The sequence below is a fragment of the Haplochromis burtoni genome, unplaced genomic scaffold (assembly GCF_018398535.1).
Source record: "Haplochromis burtoni strain Fernald_Lab_line unplaced genomic scaffold, NCSU_Asbu1 Contig_33, whole genome shotgun sequence".
NCBI lineage: Eukaryota > Metazoa > Chordata > Actinopteri > Cichliformes > Cichlidae > Haplochromis > Haplochromis burtoni.
Genome location: NW_024582394.1, coordinates 107530 through 123197, shown reverse-complemented (window position 1 = coordinate 123197; position 15668 = coordinate 107530). Strand labels below are relative to the sequence as shown.

The following is a 15668-nucleotide window of genomic DNA, read 5'->3' as shown; positions in this document are numbered from 1 at the left end:
TTTATTACATTCAAATAAACTAAGATTATGCAATTAACAAATTATAGGTAATATTTCCACAATCAAGAGTTAAAGCATAGAAGTAATTGCTTTTCATTGCATGATTCCAAACTATAAAATTCATCCAAGTATTGAAGAATCTGTATCTTGCATGTTTTCACAGTGCATGTGTAATGCAATGGGAAATGTAAGCCTCATGCACTGTATTATCCAGTCTTCTCCTTGAAGCCAGCTAACACAGAGGAGATAGAAACCAGACAAAGCCTGAGGGCTATAAAACACTGAAGACACTTTCTCCCTCCGTGACTCCTCCTCCAGTTTTCATCATGCAGCCTGTTCATTGTCTCTTTAGGCTTCTGTGGAAAGTTTGCACCGCAGAAGTTGTCCATCTTAATAATTCAGTTTAATACCAAACTAAGTCATGGAAGCTTATTATTCTGAAAAGTCTGTGAAACTCTTGAGCAGTATCACTCATATGAGGAATATTCAAAACTCAGTGTATTATATAAAGTGCTGTACTCAGAAGAGGTGAACTGAAAATGTATGGTGTTGTCTGCTGTTTGAAGATGGTCTTCAGTGTTCGGATTGCTGGAAGTATTGAACTGACCACAATGCACTGGAAGATTTATTTGACACTTGCTTAAAGGAAAGATCAGAGTCGATCAATCAATCAGACTCCATCGAGGAGTGAAGGATTCTGATATTGTTTCGAAAGAGAATAGAAGTCTGTCCAGTCCAGAAGCAGTGAATCGTTACATCTCAGGACAATCAATAATTTGTGTTAAACTATATACTATATGTCCTATCTCGATTCCTAGCTGATGTTCAATCGCATATATTTAAGAGTGCATACACTACAGAACTGCTAAAATATTGAAAATCATTTGTGTAGGATTATTGTTCAAGTGCCGTTCAGCTACAGCGAGACTGCATATAAACGAATGCATGCTCTATTTGGATGCATTTTTAGTGCATGTTTAATGAACCTATTTCCTTTTTGTGTCAACAGACAGAAAGTATAATTTTGGAAAAAAAAATTTATGAACTAGATAAGACAAATAACACCAAACCATCAACCAATAAGAATTTTAAATATATAATATAAGTAAATTCTTTCTTCTTATCAAAGACAGAAGTAATACGAGAAGGTTTGGAATAGTTCTGCTTTTACAGAGCTGGTCACAATTCCTGATAATCAATTAATCGTGTTGACCAGCAGCACCTGTCTGCTACTAATTCCTACAGAAGCTGTAAGGTTGTCCGTAGTTTTGCACAGAACTTTGTGATAAAAATAAAATTTCTTTATCACATTTCAGCCCAGTAACAAGTAATGTAACCAGTGTCTTCTATCTGTACCTTATATTTATCTTTAAATAAGTACAAACATATATCTTTAGTAGCTTGGTCCCACAAAAATACACTCATATTGTTAATAAGTAAAGTTATCTCACAGTCTGATCACACCTTCTTTGCTGGTGTATGAGTATTTATAGCATTCAGAGCGGTGATATCAGATAGTATCTAATTAAAACAAAGCAACAAAGCAAAGGTTTTGGGTGATTGCTTGGGTTTACGCATGTGATATCCAAGAGGTTTGCATTCTTTTGTGAAATTATAAAATGGTTTTGAAGGAATCCATGCTCATAGTCATCAAATTAAAAGAACAGTTGTCAGTTTTCCCACTTTCTCTCTGAAAATGAGTTAAGAAAATTGATACCGCTGTACATGTGTTCAGCCAGGAGTTGATTAGATTACCTTATTGTGAGGTTTGAAGAAAAGCAAACCATCCAAGCTGGCTCTGTTCAAAGTTCGAACATAGTGCCTGGTGGAGTGACCCGAATGCCGAGTGGTTGGGGTGTATACAGCAACCCTCCATATGCTCTGAGCACTGGATCCAGTTTGACTGTCAGTCTGGCACCATGTGCTGCATGTTCTTTTCCTGCACTCTCTCCTACATTTTTTGTCTCCATCCCCAGTTTTCCTGCCAAAGTAAAAGCAAAGATGTCCCCAAAACCAATGCTTAATGCCCATCTAAAGTTTATTAATTGATAGACTGTATCTGATTTGTTTAATCTGTATGCAAACACAAGTGTGTAGATAAAACGTTAACCTAATTTGTGGTTTAAGAGCTTTTGAACTTTGCACACAGCCAGGATTCTTGCTTCCTGCTGGTTCAAGTATTTATGCTAAGTTAAGCTAATTGTCTCACCGCTCCAGCTCAGTAACTGACAGATTTAAGAGTAGCATCAATCTTCTCATCTACCTCATGGCAAGAAACAAACAAGCTAATTATCCCTTTTTAGAAAAGGGAGTGGTTCTGGTAGTATCTATACAGAAGCTGTTGTATAATGCATATACATTGAAACTAGCAGCAGAAAAGTCATATAATGTATAGCCTGTACATTATATGCTGCATACAGTATAAGAGTAGGAGTCTATAAATTATGCAGTTGCAAGTATAGACAGAGTGATGGTAGCAATAGCATTATAGTCTACAGTAATAGCCGTATATTTTTCCCTATCTCCACCACTCGGCATTTCATATTTGGGCTCTGACTGTATTTTTCAGCTCTGTCCTCTCTTTTGTTTCCTCGCAGCAATCGGCCGGACGTTGATCCCCCGTTATTTCAGCACAGTCTTTGAGGGAGGGGTCACTGAGCTCCACTACATCCTTAAACACTCCAAGGAGTCGTTCCACAACTCCTGCATTACCCTGGACTGTGATCAGTGCACCATGGTCACCCAGCACGGGAAACCAATGTTTACAAAGGTAACACCTGACCCCTGAGCTTCTCCCAACATGAATAATTGATCACAGGCTATGATAATGGCCCAGGCGAGCCACTTAACTGGTTAAAGATCAAATTCATTTACACCCTTTGAGTCTTTTTTTCCCCCTTTATCCACTTTCATGTTGTACATGGGTTTTGAAGTCACATCTGGGGGCTTTACTGTTTATGCTGTGGAATTAATTATATGATGAATTTATGGGTTATCCACTTAGTTTGCATAGATTTCAAGTGTTCATCTCTGATATCTGTGGGAAAAATATTAAAGATTGTGTGACATTTTAGTTACAGTAACTTGAAATTGAAGTAACTTAATATGCTTGTCCTTATTTTCTGTCATATGGCAACTGGCAGAATGGTTGATGCCCAAATTCAACATGATAAAAGTGTCAAGTCATGAAGTAATTATATTTGCAGGTACCATCAATTCTGTGAGGTAGAAACTGCTCTAAACACTCCAATACTCTAAAGATATCAACAGTTTTTTTCTACTCTTGTTTTCATACATTGACTAGAAAAGTGGATATCCTAATGTGGTCATCTCAGGCAGACATATCTGCTGTTCATATGTTTTGCTTGTGAGGTGCAACTGAGGAAATTTGGTCTAAAAGAAAGGTGCCCTTAAAAGGAGACGAATTAAAACAGCTTTTTTTAGATGGTGGGTGAGCAGAGCCGCACCAAGGGCCAGTCTGAGTGAGTCAGCAAATTATTTGCACTATCAGTCAGTCGATTCGTAGCTTTTTTTCTTTTTCTTTAATTTTTTAGAGGAATCCTGCAGTTGTGTCCTGTTTTAGTGGATATGTGCTTAAATGTGAATATTAAATCTTATAATTTCATTACTCAAAAGTGCAGCTTTAATAATATACATACATACATACATACATATTTTATACCTGTCTAAACATGCACCTTACATGAATTTTCTTAGGCCAGATATCTCCAAGCTAAATATCAAATATGCTCATATTTACTCTTTTCACTTCTTCTAGACCTCAAAATCTACTGGTATTGCTCATATTAATGCTGGATTCCTAATCCTCCAGATGCTCCGAAGATATTGCTAGGGGGAGATGAATAAGACTTTTGAAGAGTAAAGTTTAGTTCGCAGTAACAGGAAACACAAATTGCACAGGTGAAATAATCCCAACCTGACACCAAGGTCTTCTGAAAGCACTAAAGATGAGCTCATCTGCTTTTGTCTTGTGGGAGAGAAATCCCTTGTGAGCTGGAGTGAATATCTGCTTCACCACAGTCTGATCTAGATGGCTCGCTGACTCTTAGTGTTCTTCTGCTGACTGTCTAAATGAATCTGAGGCCAAATACCTTGTCAGCGCAGAGCAGCCGAGCTAAAGGGATTCCATGTTCCCTGTACCATGAACCCTGAGCTGAAGCACCAGACCGGATTGTTCTGACATTAAACAGCTATACGCCCTCTTGTTTTCAGGACTTGACAGCATACACTCACTCATGGGTGTGTGTGTCAGTGTGTGTATTGTGCAGAGCGCAAAATTAAGCTTTGTGATCTGCCAGAGGCTGTTAGGCTAAAGGATGAATTAAGCAAATTATTTTCTAAAAAGAAATAAACATAATCTGCCAATGGGCATAGATTTCTTTTAGCTTTAAGAACAAGTAGACTTCACAATTTCACAGACTTTATTGGCTTTGGGTAATTTTTTTCCTAATAATAAGGCATTGATTTATCTTTTGATGTTTTGCATTTAGCTGTTAAGTTGAATTGAGAAAACCCTTCAAATAGTTTGACATGGATTTTCTTTAATGCTAAGTGACATACAATAGTATTATGTCATTTCAATTTCAAGTAGTTTCAACTTTTGCATAAATGTATAACCTATAGAAACTGCTTTGATAGTATCCTGTCAGTTTGATTGAGCAAGATAATTTGCCAGGGCTCTCTGAAAGTTGACTGAGAGTCAGGAATAAACTAATATGATCACATTTATGATTCTACATTCTGATATGGGGCGATCGTGGCTCAAGAGTTGGGAGTTCGCCTTGTAATCGGAAGGTTGCCGGTTCGAGCCCCGGCTTGGACAGTCTCGGTTGTTGTGTCCTTGGGCAAGACACTTCACCTGTTGCCTACTGGTGGTGGTCAGAGGGCCCGGTGGCGCCAGTGTCCGGCAGCCTCGCCTCTGTCAGTGCGCCCCAGGGTGGCTGTGGCTACAATGTAGCTTGCCATCACCAGTGTGTGAATGTGTGTGTGAATGTGTGGATGACTGGATATGTAAAGCGCTTTGGGGTCCTTAGGGACTAGTAAAGCGCTATATAAATACAGGCCATTTACCATATTGTTTACACAAAAACATTTAATAACATTGAATGCTCTGTTAGAAACATTTTTTTTTAAGTTGATTGAACTGCTTTTAGTTTTACTAACATCCACTTCCACCTTCCCTTTCTCACTTGTAAAGAGAAATTACTGTACATTAGCAAATATACAGATTTTCATATCACTGAACTACTGGGGTTCTTCACTAACAAACAGGTGGTTAGCTAGCAGCCCCAAATCACATGGGATTGGATAAATAATGTATTTTTCCAATAAGCCATCAGACATATCTTGGTCTATATTCAGATTGCTGACAGTTGTGGCCTAAAAGCTGGTTTTTTGGCTCATTTTGACTCAGATCTGTTTTTCCTGACAGTGCAAATAACACAATGACAGTGATGTTTTGATTTGGCCCACTTTCATATGCAATCCTTAAGCCAGGTGTACACTACAATTTTGGGCTGGCTCAGTCAAAAGCTGATGGATGTGAAAGAATCATAATTTTATCTTTGGTAGTGTCTCCAAAGCAATGCTCCTGCATCACGGAGAGAAAGAAGTTCAAAGTTGGCTGTTTTAACAGTCTTGTGACTAAAAAAATCCTAAACTCTGACAGTGCCAGAAATGAACACCTCATAGCGTGACTGCTGCCAAGTCCTGCGTCTACTAACCAACCAGGAAGAATCTAGTACGATATGGATATGATGCACTGGCCAACTTCCCAAGGCACTTGGGAAGAAAAAAAGAAAAGAAAAGAAAAAAAACAAAACAGAACAAACCCATATTAAATAAATGGCAGTACAATGGAGAAAATAAAATGTTTGGACTCGAACAAAGAAGAAACTCTAGTTGAGTTGTGGCAGCAGCAGCCTTGTTTGTATGATGTGTTCTCCAGCTGTTATCGTGACTGCAACAATAAGGATGTAGCCTGGAAACAAATAGCCGAGAAATAACAGATGCGCGTGTTGGCTATCATTCAGTACTTATTATCATCATAGAGTCTGCATACATCAAACTTGACGTCCTGCACGAGTAGATCCATGTTGCACTGTGCGGTTTGCAGTGAACTGACAAGATTGCTGCAACCCCACAGTCTGTACGCACCCAAATCAGATACAATCTTTCTTTTTTCTTTTTTTGCAGTGCGACCTCACTGTGAACTGACAAATCAGAATTCACTTGACTTTCACATCACTCCACCATCCTGCAGAAAGACTCTTGTGGGGTGTCGCTGGCAGATGTAGTTTGATGTAACCAAGGCATGCCTCATTTTTTGATTACACTTGTTTCACTGAGGCCATCGCAGTCCCACCAGTACTGGCTCTATCTGTGCTTCAACATATACCTCAAGTAAAGTAAACCAGCAGCCACTGCGCCATAAAAAGCAATAATTTAAAAATCCGTGGATAGTCTCATTGCTGACAGCTAGGGGTGGGCGATAGAAACAATATACGATAGAAACGATATAAATTTGGTCAACAATAGAGATTTTGACTATACCGCTTCATGATGTCATCAAGCTGTGCCTGTTTTGGTCGAAAGCATCGCAGTGGCTACAACAATTATCATCTGCAAATTATGCAGACAGTCATAGCAAAGAGATGAAGCACTTTTGAAATATGGGGAAAGCCAAAAACTGCTCTTCCTCCACTTCCGTAACATTGATACATTAATGTTGAATTCTCTCGCAGCTGCTCTATGTTGCAGTATATTAATAACTAACCTTGTGTTGTGGATGAATGATCTCAGTTGTTCTCCTGACTGACGTTTGCCCCGTGTATAGCATCCTGCTATGCGATTGCATTTGTCCCTGACCACCAGAATCCCTCACGTTAACTTTTATCGAGTGGAAAAAAGTTGGCGTTCATCCTCCAGCTTCACTGTGCTAATGTTATGCTAACATAGCTGTGTTGCTAGCAATCACGTAGCACAACATTATATACCAGGTAGTCCAACTTCAGTAACCCTGCAAACGCCACTGCTGTTTAGTTTTCTATCTTCATTTATGTTGGAAGTGGTAGCAGAGCTGTACGTTTTACTTAGTTTCAAAAATCTCTCAGTCAGAACATGGTATGTCATGTTTAGGTGGAAACTAGCGAGCTAACTTCCTGTTAACTTCTAACTCCGTTAAATTTAATAACTTCTGTTTTCATGGATGCCTGGATGTTAAACGTAATTGTTACACCTGGTAAAGCAGCAACGCTGATGATTTTATTAAAAATTAAAGAATTTAGACCGTTCTTAACTCTGTGTTCGTTTGACTTTGGGAACTTTTTGGACCCAGATTACTCCGCAAAGCTCCTCATTATGGCAGCCGTAATGCTCTGACAATCCATCAAGCAGTGCGGCTTACCAAAGTTGTACTAAAACATTTTTTAACAGATTTCTGCACGCCAAAATGTTTTTGAGATTTTGAGAAAATTAAAGGATTTTAAGTGTGCTTTATAGTGTGGAAAATACATTATACAGAAGAAAAGAATATATCGCAATATATATCGTTACCGCACATGCTTCAAATTATATCGCGATATGAATTTTAGGCCATATCGCCCAGCCCTACTGACAGCTGCTCACATCTACAGCACATCATTTTATAAATAAAACTTTAATGATAGGATCAAGTTATTAAGCATACTAGTGTTTTGCAGGAAGAAAGGGGGCAAAAAAAAACACATGTCCTATCTATAAAAAAAGTTATGCTTGCATAGGTAGAGTGTATAAACATTGCATGAAGAAACCTGGTTTAATTGCTTGTGTGCTATGTTGGAGTACATTAACATACAAGATTGCCTGCATTTAAGTTTGTAGCGAGGGGGCACATGAGCCCAGTGTTTCAGTCAATTTTGTATTCATGTAGGGGTTAGTGGCTGAGTGGAGGTTGGGTGTAGGTTGAGGGGGTCTCTTTGTGTTATCATATTAGTAAATGAGTAAACAATCCCAGTAACACATACAGGAAATATCTTTTAATGTTTTTCTGCAGTTCTGTAAACAAGTCTTTTCAAAAAGAATAACACCAACAACACCCCCCCACCCCCCACCCCACCCAAAAACAAAAAACAAAAAAACAAACCCTAATATATTACAAGTGTCCAATATTAACCATACAGAACGGGAACAGAACTGCCCCGGCCCGGTCAACAAAAAGCTAAATTTGATGCTTGCAGCGCTGCTCTCTTTTCATCTTCACCTAAATTGGATGAGAAGAATTAATTCATTAGAAAAAAAATTCCAATAACTGAGCGTGTTCTCCCTGAGCTCCCAGCAGCAGCAGCAGCAGCGAGCCTGCAGCTCTGGAGGCCCGAATCTCAATCAGCTCTGCCTCGCCTCGCTTTCCTCTACCACAACCACCCTCCTCCCCACCATCCCTCTCCACCCTCCTCCTCCCCCCCGTCTCTCATCCTCCTCCCTGGCTTGCTGGCTCGCTCATTCTCCTTTTGCTCTCTACTCCACATCTCTCTCTCTCTCACTCACCCACCACCCCCCTACCCCTGCACCCCCCCCCCCACACACACACACACACACACCCCTCATCCCTAGAGAAATCATCCCCAGCTCCCAACTCGCTCTCTTGCTCTCCCTCTCGCTCTCTCTGCCTATATCTGTCTCTTTCCTTTCCTGCTGCTACCTCTCTCTGTCTTTCAAAATTTCTAATTTTGAGCACAATGAAAGAATAATTTTGCTTTGCTTTATTAAAAATTTCTTCTTGTTTTCATAGTTTCGGTCATCTTCCCAAACAGAAATAAAAACACTGTAGTTACAAATATAATTGATGAGTAGTCACTAAAATGAAAGAGTAAGATGATCAGAATGAATGCTTTCAGGGGCATTTCGTTCTTTTCATTGTAGACTAAATAGTAGATAGATAACAGAAAATTGGATAAACAAACAACAAAAACAAACCAAATATCCTTTGCTGAACAAAAACTAGTGATGTAGTGGTCCATGGTTATCCTCCTGGGGTTTCTGTTGTGCCCCAGTGAATCCGACAGTTACTGTATTAAATAAACTTCCAGGTCTGTTTAATGCCTATTGTTATTAAAAACCTAAATATTAAAATTATGAACTGAGGTTGCACACAGGCTTCTCGGGTTGAATTGCATTTTCCTTCATTCTTAAGGTACATGCAGCATTTCCAGGATTGTATGTGTTCTAAATTTGGCTTTACCCGCAGGTAAGATGGTTAAAGTGCACGGCTCCTAAATGGGAATTTGTTCTCATAGATGGTTTGTATTTTGTTTCAGACACTGTTGATTGTTCGCTCCAGTACTTCTGTGACTGTTTTGCATCAACATGACCCATAGAGTATTAGTGTGGCTGTCAAACCACTGATATCAACTGAGACATAACCCATTGTGTATAACTTACAAGTGGATTTATATGGAAACCTAAATGTAGTATTTTGCTTAACATATTGTTTTGAAATATTAGATAAATTACTTACTATTGCAGCAATAAATGACCAATTACACTCACTACGTATTGTTTAATGATTACATTTGATCATAATGTGGACAATCTGTGATGAAAAAAGAGCAGGCAGCAGTATTTGAACAAGCTTAGTACAGTTTAATGAATTCATGTGTTCTTTTTTTTTTCTTTACCTTTGTGTTGTTGCTAATCTCGTGTGGTGCTACAGACTAACGAACGGGTTGGGCTAGCAGGACACTAGAGTGGGTGGCTTTCTCCAGGGGCTGGTGGACACTCTGTGGCGGGCCCACAAAGCAACGAGGTGTTGACAAGGTGACACAGGGTGCCAATTTGACCAAGAACTCCCAACCTCCGAGCCACCCCAGGTATCCCAGCACCTCTATTCACTCTCTGCAGGCCTCGCTTTCCCTGACCAGTCTGTGTTAGCTCCGGGGGCACGGCCCTTGTTACCGGTGCCCAGCTGGGGGTTTGTGCATGCTGGGAGGTGAGCGAACAGCAAAAGGCGAAAAGGCGAGTTCGTGACACAGTGATCTCAGCTGAAGTAAATTTAATTCCCTGAGTGGATTTTTTTTTTCCTTGGTGAGAAATTGACTAGCTGATGTGTTATTCCTGATATATGCTTTGCTTTGAATGTGGCCAGCAGTGTCTACCGTACGTTTCTTATAATTGTATGTATTAATTGTGCATATCTATCAATATCCATTTATCGATGCCTTTATTTATTTATTTAATAATGGTTGTGGTTAAACAACAGAATGAATAGTTAATGGTTACTGATGGTTACTATGGTTCTGAAAATATGTCCCAAAAAATCTGAAATTTTGTAAATCATAAATAAAAACAAACAACTGCATGTAAAAAATAAATATTTTTAATGCGACTCCAGCAACCTACCTAAAATAGTTGGGACAGGAGTTTGTGTACCCCTTTGTCACTGCTTCTTTTAACAATACTGAATTATGTAAGGGTTTGGGAACTGATGAAGGTTTGTATTGTTCATTCTTACTTGATATAGATTTTCAGCTCAACATGCGTTCTGCTTCATAATGCATCAAATGTTTTCAGTGTGTTACAGGTCTGGACTATTTAAGCACTCGGGCTATCTAATGTCACATTCCTTTTATCTCAGGAATCAGATGTTGATCGTTATCCAGTGCAACACGATATCACGCCAAAGGGTGTCATAGACACGCTTGCTTTGCCTCTCCAATGCGTGAAATTGACAAGCATGCAGAATTTGCAGTACCAGCAGGGGGCGATGATATATTTATGTTTAAGTTGCTAGTGACCGTGGAAGGTACATTTCAGGGTGCTTCTATGCCAAATGATTAAGCTAGGTGGCTAATATGTACTTACATATAAATGTGTTGGTAATGCGTCTTTAGACGCTTTTCTGTGATTATTTTAATGTTGGCTTGAATTTGTCTCTACCCGCAGACAAGATGGTTTGCAAAGTCAGGGTTCCTGCGACTCTCCGAGTGGTATATCTGACTTATGGGAGCATCCCAGTTGAAAATTGTGATTGAGCACTCAGGATTTAGGACCTCTCACTTCAAATTGATTATTGCACTATTGTGGCTTTATGCTGCTGAAATGTATGTAGAATGTAGTTTTGATATAGTAGACAAGAACATAGCTGAACACAGCACATATTATTCCAAATCTTATATACGTACTGTGTATCACAGAGCATTATTGGTGCCTTCACAAATGTTCCTATTACCAGTGACATGTACGCTCATGCAGCCCCATAATATCATTAATGTTGGCTTTGAGTTGTGTGCTAATAATGTACTGGATGGATGAGTATAGTAAAAGTAAGATTGTCTGTTTACACAATGGTCTAGTTTCTTATCTATACCTATGGGCATCTGTTCAAGTGGAAGGAACAGCTTCATCCAAAGGGTCGCTGGGGTCTCCCTTAAAGATAGGGTGAGGATCCCAGCCAGTCACAAAATACTACTCTTACACATCAAAGGGAACCAATTGAGATGGTTCAGGTATCTGATTAGGATGCCTCCTAGGCACATCTAGTCAAGGTGTTTTGGGTATGTTGTACCAGAAAGACCCTGGAGCTGACCCAAGAGACCTCCTGGCTTGGGAATCCCTCAGTGTTCCCCCTTGGAAGAGCTAGAGAAAGTGACTTGGGAGAGGGAGGTCAGGTTTGCAAGTCATGAATATGCACCAGTTATTTACAGTTTATGTGTTCTGCTGCTATCGTAGACTTTAAAGTCAGGTTTGGTATGGATGCTACAACTTTGTGAGTGCTAACTCTGAATTCAACGGGAAAAAAATTCTAAATTGGAACTTTTTTAATGCAACTTAATGCTTCAATTGGATGCACTATTATGGATCAATGCTGCTGAAATATGCATATGTGACACTGTATACACTATAACACTAAAGGTGTTCAAGAGTCATATACTCAAGTCATTAAGGTTCAGCGTTATCTTCAGTTTCTTCAGTTCAAGTGTGTGGTGTGTGTGTGTAGACAGTTATGTTGTTGTTAGTACTACTTGGGTAGTGTGTTGTATTAAGATCTCATAAGCTTATTTGTCCAGAGGCAACGCAGCTGTCACTGTCAAATAAGTTGGGTGCATCATGGCTGGGGATGTTGAATCCTGGCTTGCTACAATTGGATGAACTCGTCACTTAGAAACAGACTCCATTTAAAAGAGGAAACCTGAACAAGGCAGTGAAAATATGCTGTATTGTATTTGTATTGTACAGCAACTTCATCACCATTAGTGACCATGTTTCTCTTGCTCTTCATATGCAACAATGTAATTCAGTCTATAATGAATTCAGTGAACTGGACTAAGAATCATATCCATAGGCAAATAATATACACTTTTGTGAACAATAGCCACAATAATCCAGTTCTCACTGAAATGTTAGAATGCATCTCATTGCAAAAAGAGGGAAAATACAAATGTGTTTTGTGATGATACTTACCCAAAGACCACTTATACTAGGACAGAAAATAAAACTCAAAAAGTAGTTTCTACAGTTTAAGATAAACATCTCCGATTGGTTTGTGATAGAGTGTAATTTTGTGAACCACACAAAATTACTGCTAATGCTTGCTGTGCTAACCCAGTTAGTTAATTCACTGGAGATTCATAATCCAAAAAAGAAGTACATCAGCATCAAAACAAAAAGCATCCTTCTATCCCAACAAGCAAAGGAGTAAAACTCAACTTTATGTCGTCAACCATGAGCTCAAACGATAGACTCAAGTTCATAAACACTAGCTTGTTGTAGTGCCACCTACTGACCTTTTTGTGGAACGGCAGAATTAATCTGCTGTATAAAATATATACAAGTCGATTTTATGCAGAATGTGGTTTGCGATGGTCTTCCTATAATAAGCAAGGACTTTCCTGGAAAAAAGTGTTTTCTTTGGGACAGCATGTATTTATAAATGTATATATTGTATACCACTGAGCCTTAATGGTGCCTTTACAGGTGTTTATATTACCAGTGGCATGTACATTAATGCACACTAATGCATGTTGCTCATTAGCTTGATGGATAATCTTTTCTTCAATTCTCTTCAATTTCCTCTATCTTTACCCTTTAGAGCCTTTTTTTTGCACTAGTTGGTATTTTTTGCACCTGCCATCTTTAACTGGGATTTTACATTTACAGTATTTAACATCTCAAGTTTTAATTTCATGATGATTACTATAATAAATTTGCAAAGGTTTTTTTTTCCATTACATTTTATTCACCTCTGTACTTTTTTCACCAGGGTCCATGAGATTATATACATTTCAACCTCTATTCAAAGCCAGAAGAGGCAGTCAGGGAACATGGGGATAGAATAGGAGGGGATATCACAACTAGCCAGCAGTCAAACTGACAGTACTGCAGTTGCCTCTTAATAGCAAAGCCACTGAGAGATCCCAATGAAATGCTGTTCTTAAGTTTAAACTATAATCTGCAGCACACACGTCATAATTATCATAAATAAAATGTGTTTGTTGATTTAAAAGTTAATTTCAGCTATTAAATTAGGCCCACAGTTGGAAGGTGATTATAACTTTCATGGAGAATATTAAAATATCCTGGGGCAACATTAGAGTGTGTATATATATGTTTTACTTTAAGGCTGTAATTGCTGATCATTTTCGTTATTGATTAATTGATCAATCACGCGGTCTTTAAAATGTCAACAAAATGACTAAATGTTGTAGTAGCTGTAGTAGAAAATTAATAATCCCAGTAGATATTTATATAGGAGGCAGTTTCAGAGTGACTGATTTATTTCTTATGCAGACTTAACATATAATATAACACACTTTATTCACGTGTACGTTATTACTAACAGCATTTCTACAGACTTCTCAGTAGTTACTAATCATGTTGAGTTAGAGAACTATAACCAATGTCAGCAGTTTGTTGCTAAAATATATTTTAGTTTAGCCAGCTCTGATCTTGTTCATATTCACCAGAAGTAGTTATCAGGTCTTATATTAATCGATTTGATGACCTTCAGCTCCTCTGTTATTAATGATTGCCAGGTTAGGGTACAGTATTGAATATTGTCTCGGCAGCAGGACGTTGTTATTCTTTCTTGCTCTTTTGAGCTGGAGATCCCCTGATCTCAGCCCCGTTGTGTGGAAGATTTATGACTCTGCTCTTAAATCAATGGGGACTCTCTGCGAGGGGCCGTACCATTTAATGGACCACTTTTTAATTTAAGGGGATTTTCCTTCTTTTAGTTTTCATAAGGGAACACTTTTTGGCTAAAAATAAATGGTTACAACCATGCTGAGAAATATTAGATTTTAACCGATTGACTTTCACTATGGTGAAATAAATAGCTTTGTATGATTGAATCTATTCTGGAATCTGTGGGAAAAAAGAAAGCCTTCCTTGGTTGCATTTGTGGTTAATATAGCGTCTCTGCACCAGTGCCACTAAGATAAATTCCTGCGCATTTATTGTGCTTGGCAATTAACGGGATTCCTATTCTGGTTCTGATTTAGGCAGCTTACCAATTTATTTATCAGTTTCAGGGAGGCAGAAAGCTTGCAGAGAGAAATAGGAGCAATAGTAGATGCAGTGCTAAGGACACTCACTGTTGGCACTATGGAAAAAGGAATCAATAGTGCATTGTTATTTCACTGTAGGCTACAGCACCTGGAACGCATCAGAAGATACCAGCTCACTAGTAAACACAATTCAAGTTATTTAACTGCTGGTGGGTAAATTACACAAATCTACTAAAAGCAGACTCCCAGGAATGATGTAAAAGAGATACCTGTTTCCCTCAAATTGGCCTATTATATATAAACATTTATTATATATAATATTTGGGCTTTTAATAGGTTTCATAAGCCCAGGGGGTAAAAACCTATATGCTACAGAGTGACAATGATGCATTTTATTTCAAAGGAGGAAAAGAAAGAAAAGACCAAAGGTAACATTTATGAGGGTTTTTTTGTTTTTTGTTCTTTTTTTAACATTCAGCAGCAGTTTAAAGAGGCAGTTTACAACTGTCATACTCATAATGCCAAATGGTCTGGGTACCTAGAGGTCAGTGATTAATTACTTTGGACTTATGTGGTAGGAAGTGTATTTTCGATATACTTTTTTTTTAACACTTATTCAATGTCTGTAGTTTTAAAGTAAAATAAAATGTGATACAGTATATGTCAAAAGTTAAATGAGTTAGGAAAGTTGGTCACATAACTGCATTTTTAGGTAATCAAGAACGTTTTTTGTTTTTTTTAAAATCTGTCTATTTTAAATCTTTATGGAAGACATCACTTTATCCTAAAATGTAAATATAATCCCTAAATTTGCAAATACATAGTTTTACTTCTGTTTGAAGCTATTTTTATTTCAGTCTGTTACGTGCTGTGATGTGTCCCTGCTTTCCCTTTCAACTCTAAGGTCAGCCACTGGACAAACTGCTGTTGGAATTAAACTTAAATAAATTAAGAGAGTTGTCACTGTCCATTAAACACCACAGATTATTTCCAAACATTGCTGTAGTCAAATCTAATCTTATCTAGCCCAGACAAGCCTGCAGATCCCTTAAATGTGTTTACACATAAAACCACTGTATCAGCATTTTTGTGACAGTTGTGTCAATCACTGAAAGAAAATCACAAGTTTTTCATTTACTATATAAGGTTTAAGACCAATTTGGAGCA

The 15668-nt window shown here is 38.3% G+C and overlaps 1 protein-coding gene across 2 annotated transcripts in view; it reads left to right on the top strand.

The window, feature by feature from the left end:
- Positions 1-15668, top strand: part of ldb2a (LIM domain binding 2a) — a 104454-nt gene that overhangs the window by 62350 nt on the left and 26436 nt on the right. For both annotated transcript variants that reach the window (XM_042219441.1, XM_042219440.1), the window contains exon 3: positions 2598-2770. In XM_042219441.1, the coding sequence (XP_042075375.1) occupies positions 2598-2770 (173 nt within the window). The remainder of the gene's footprint in view (positions 1-2597; positions 2771-15668) is intronic.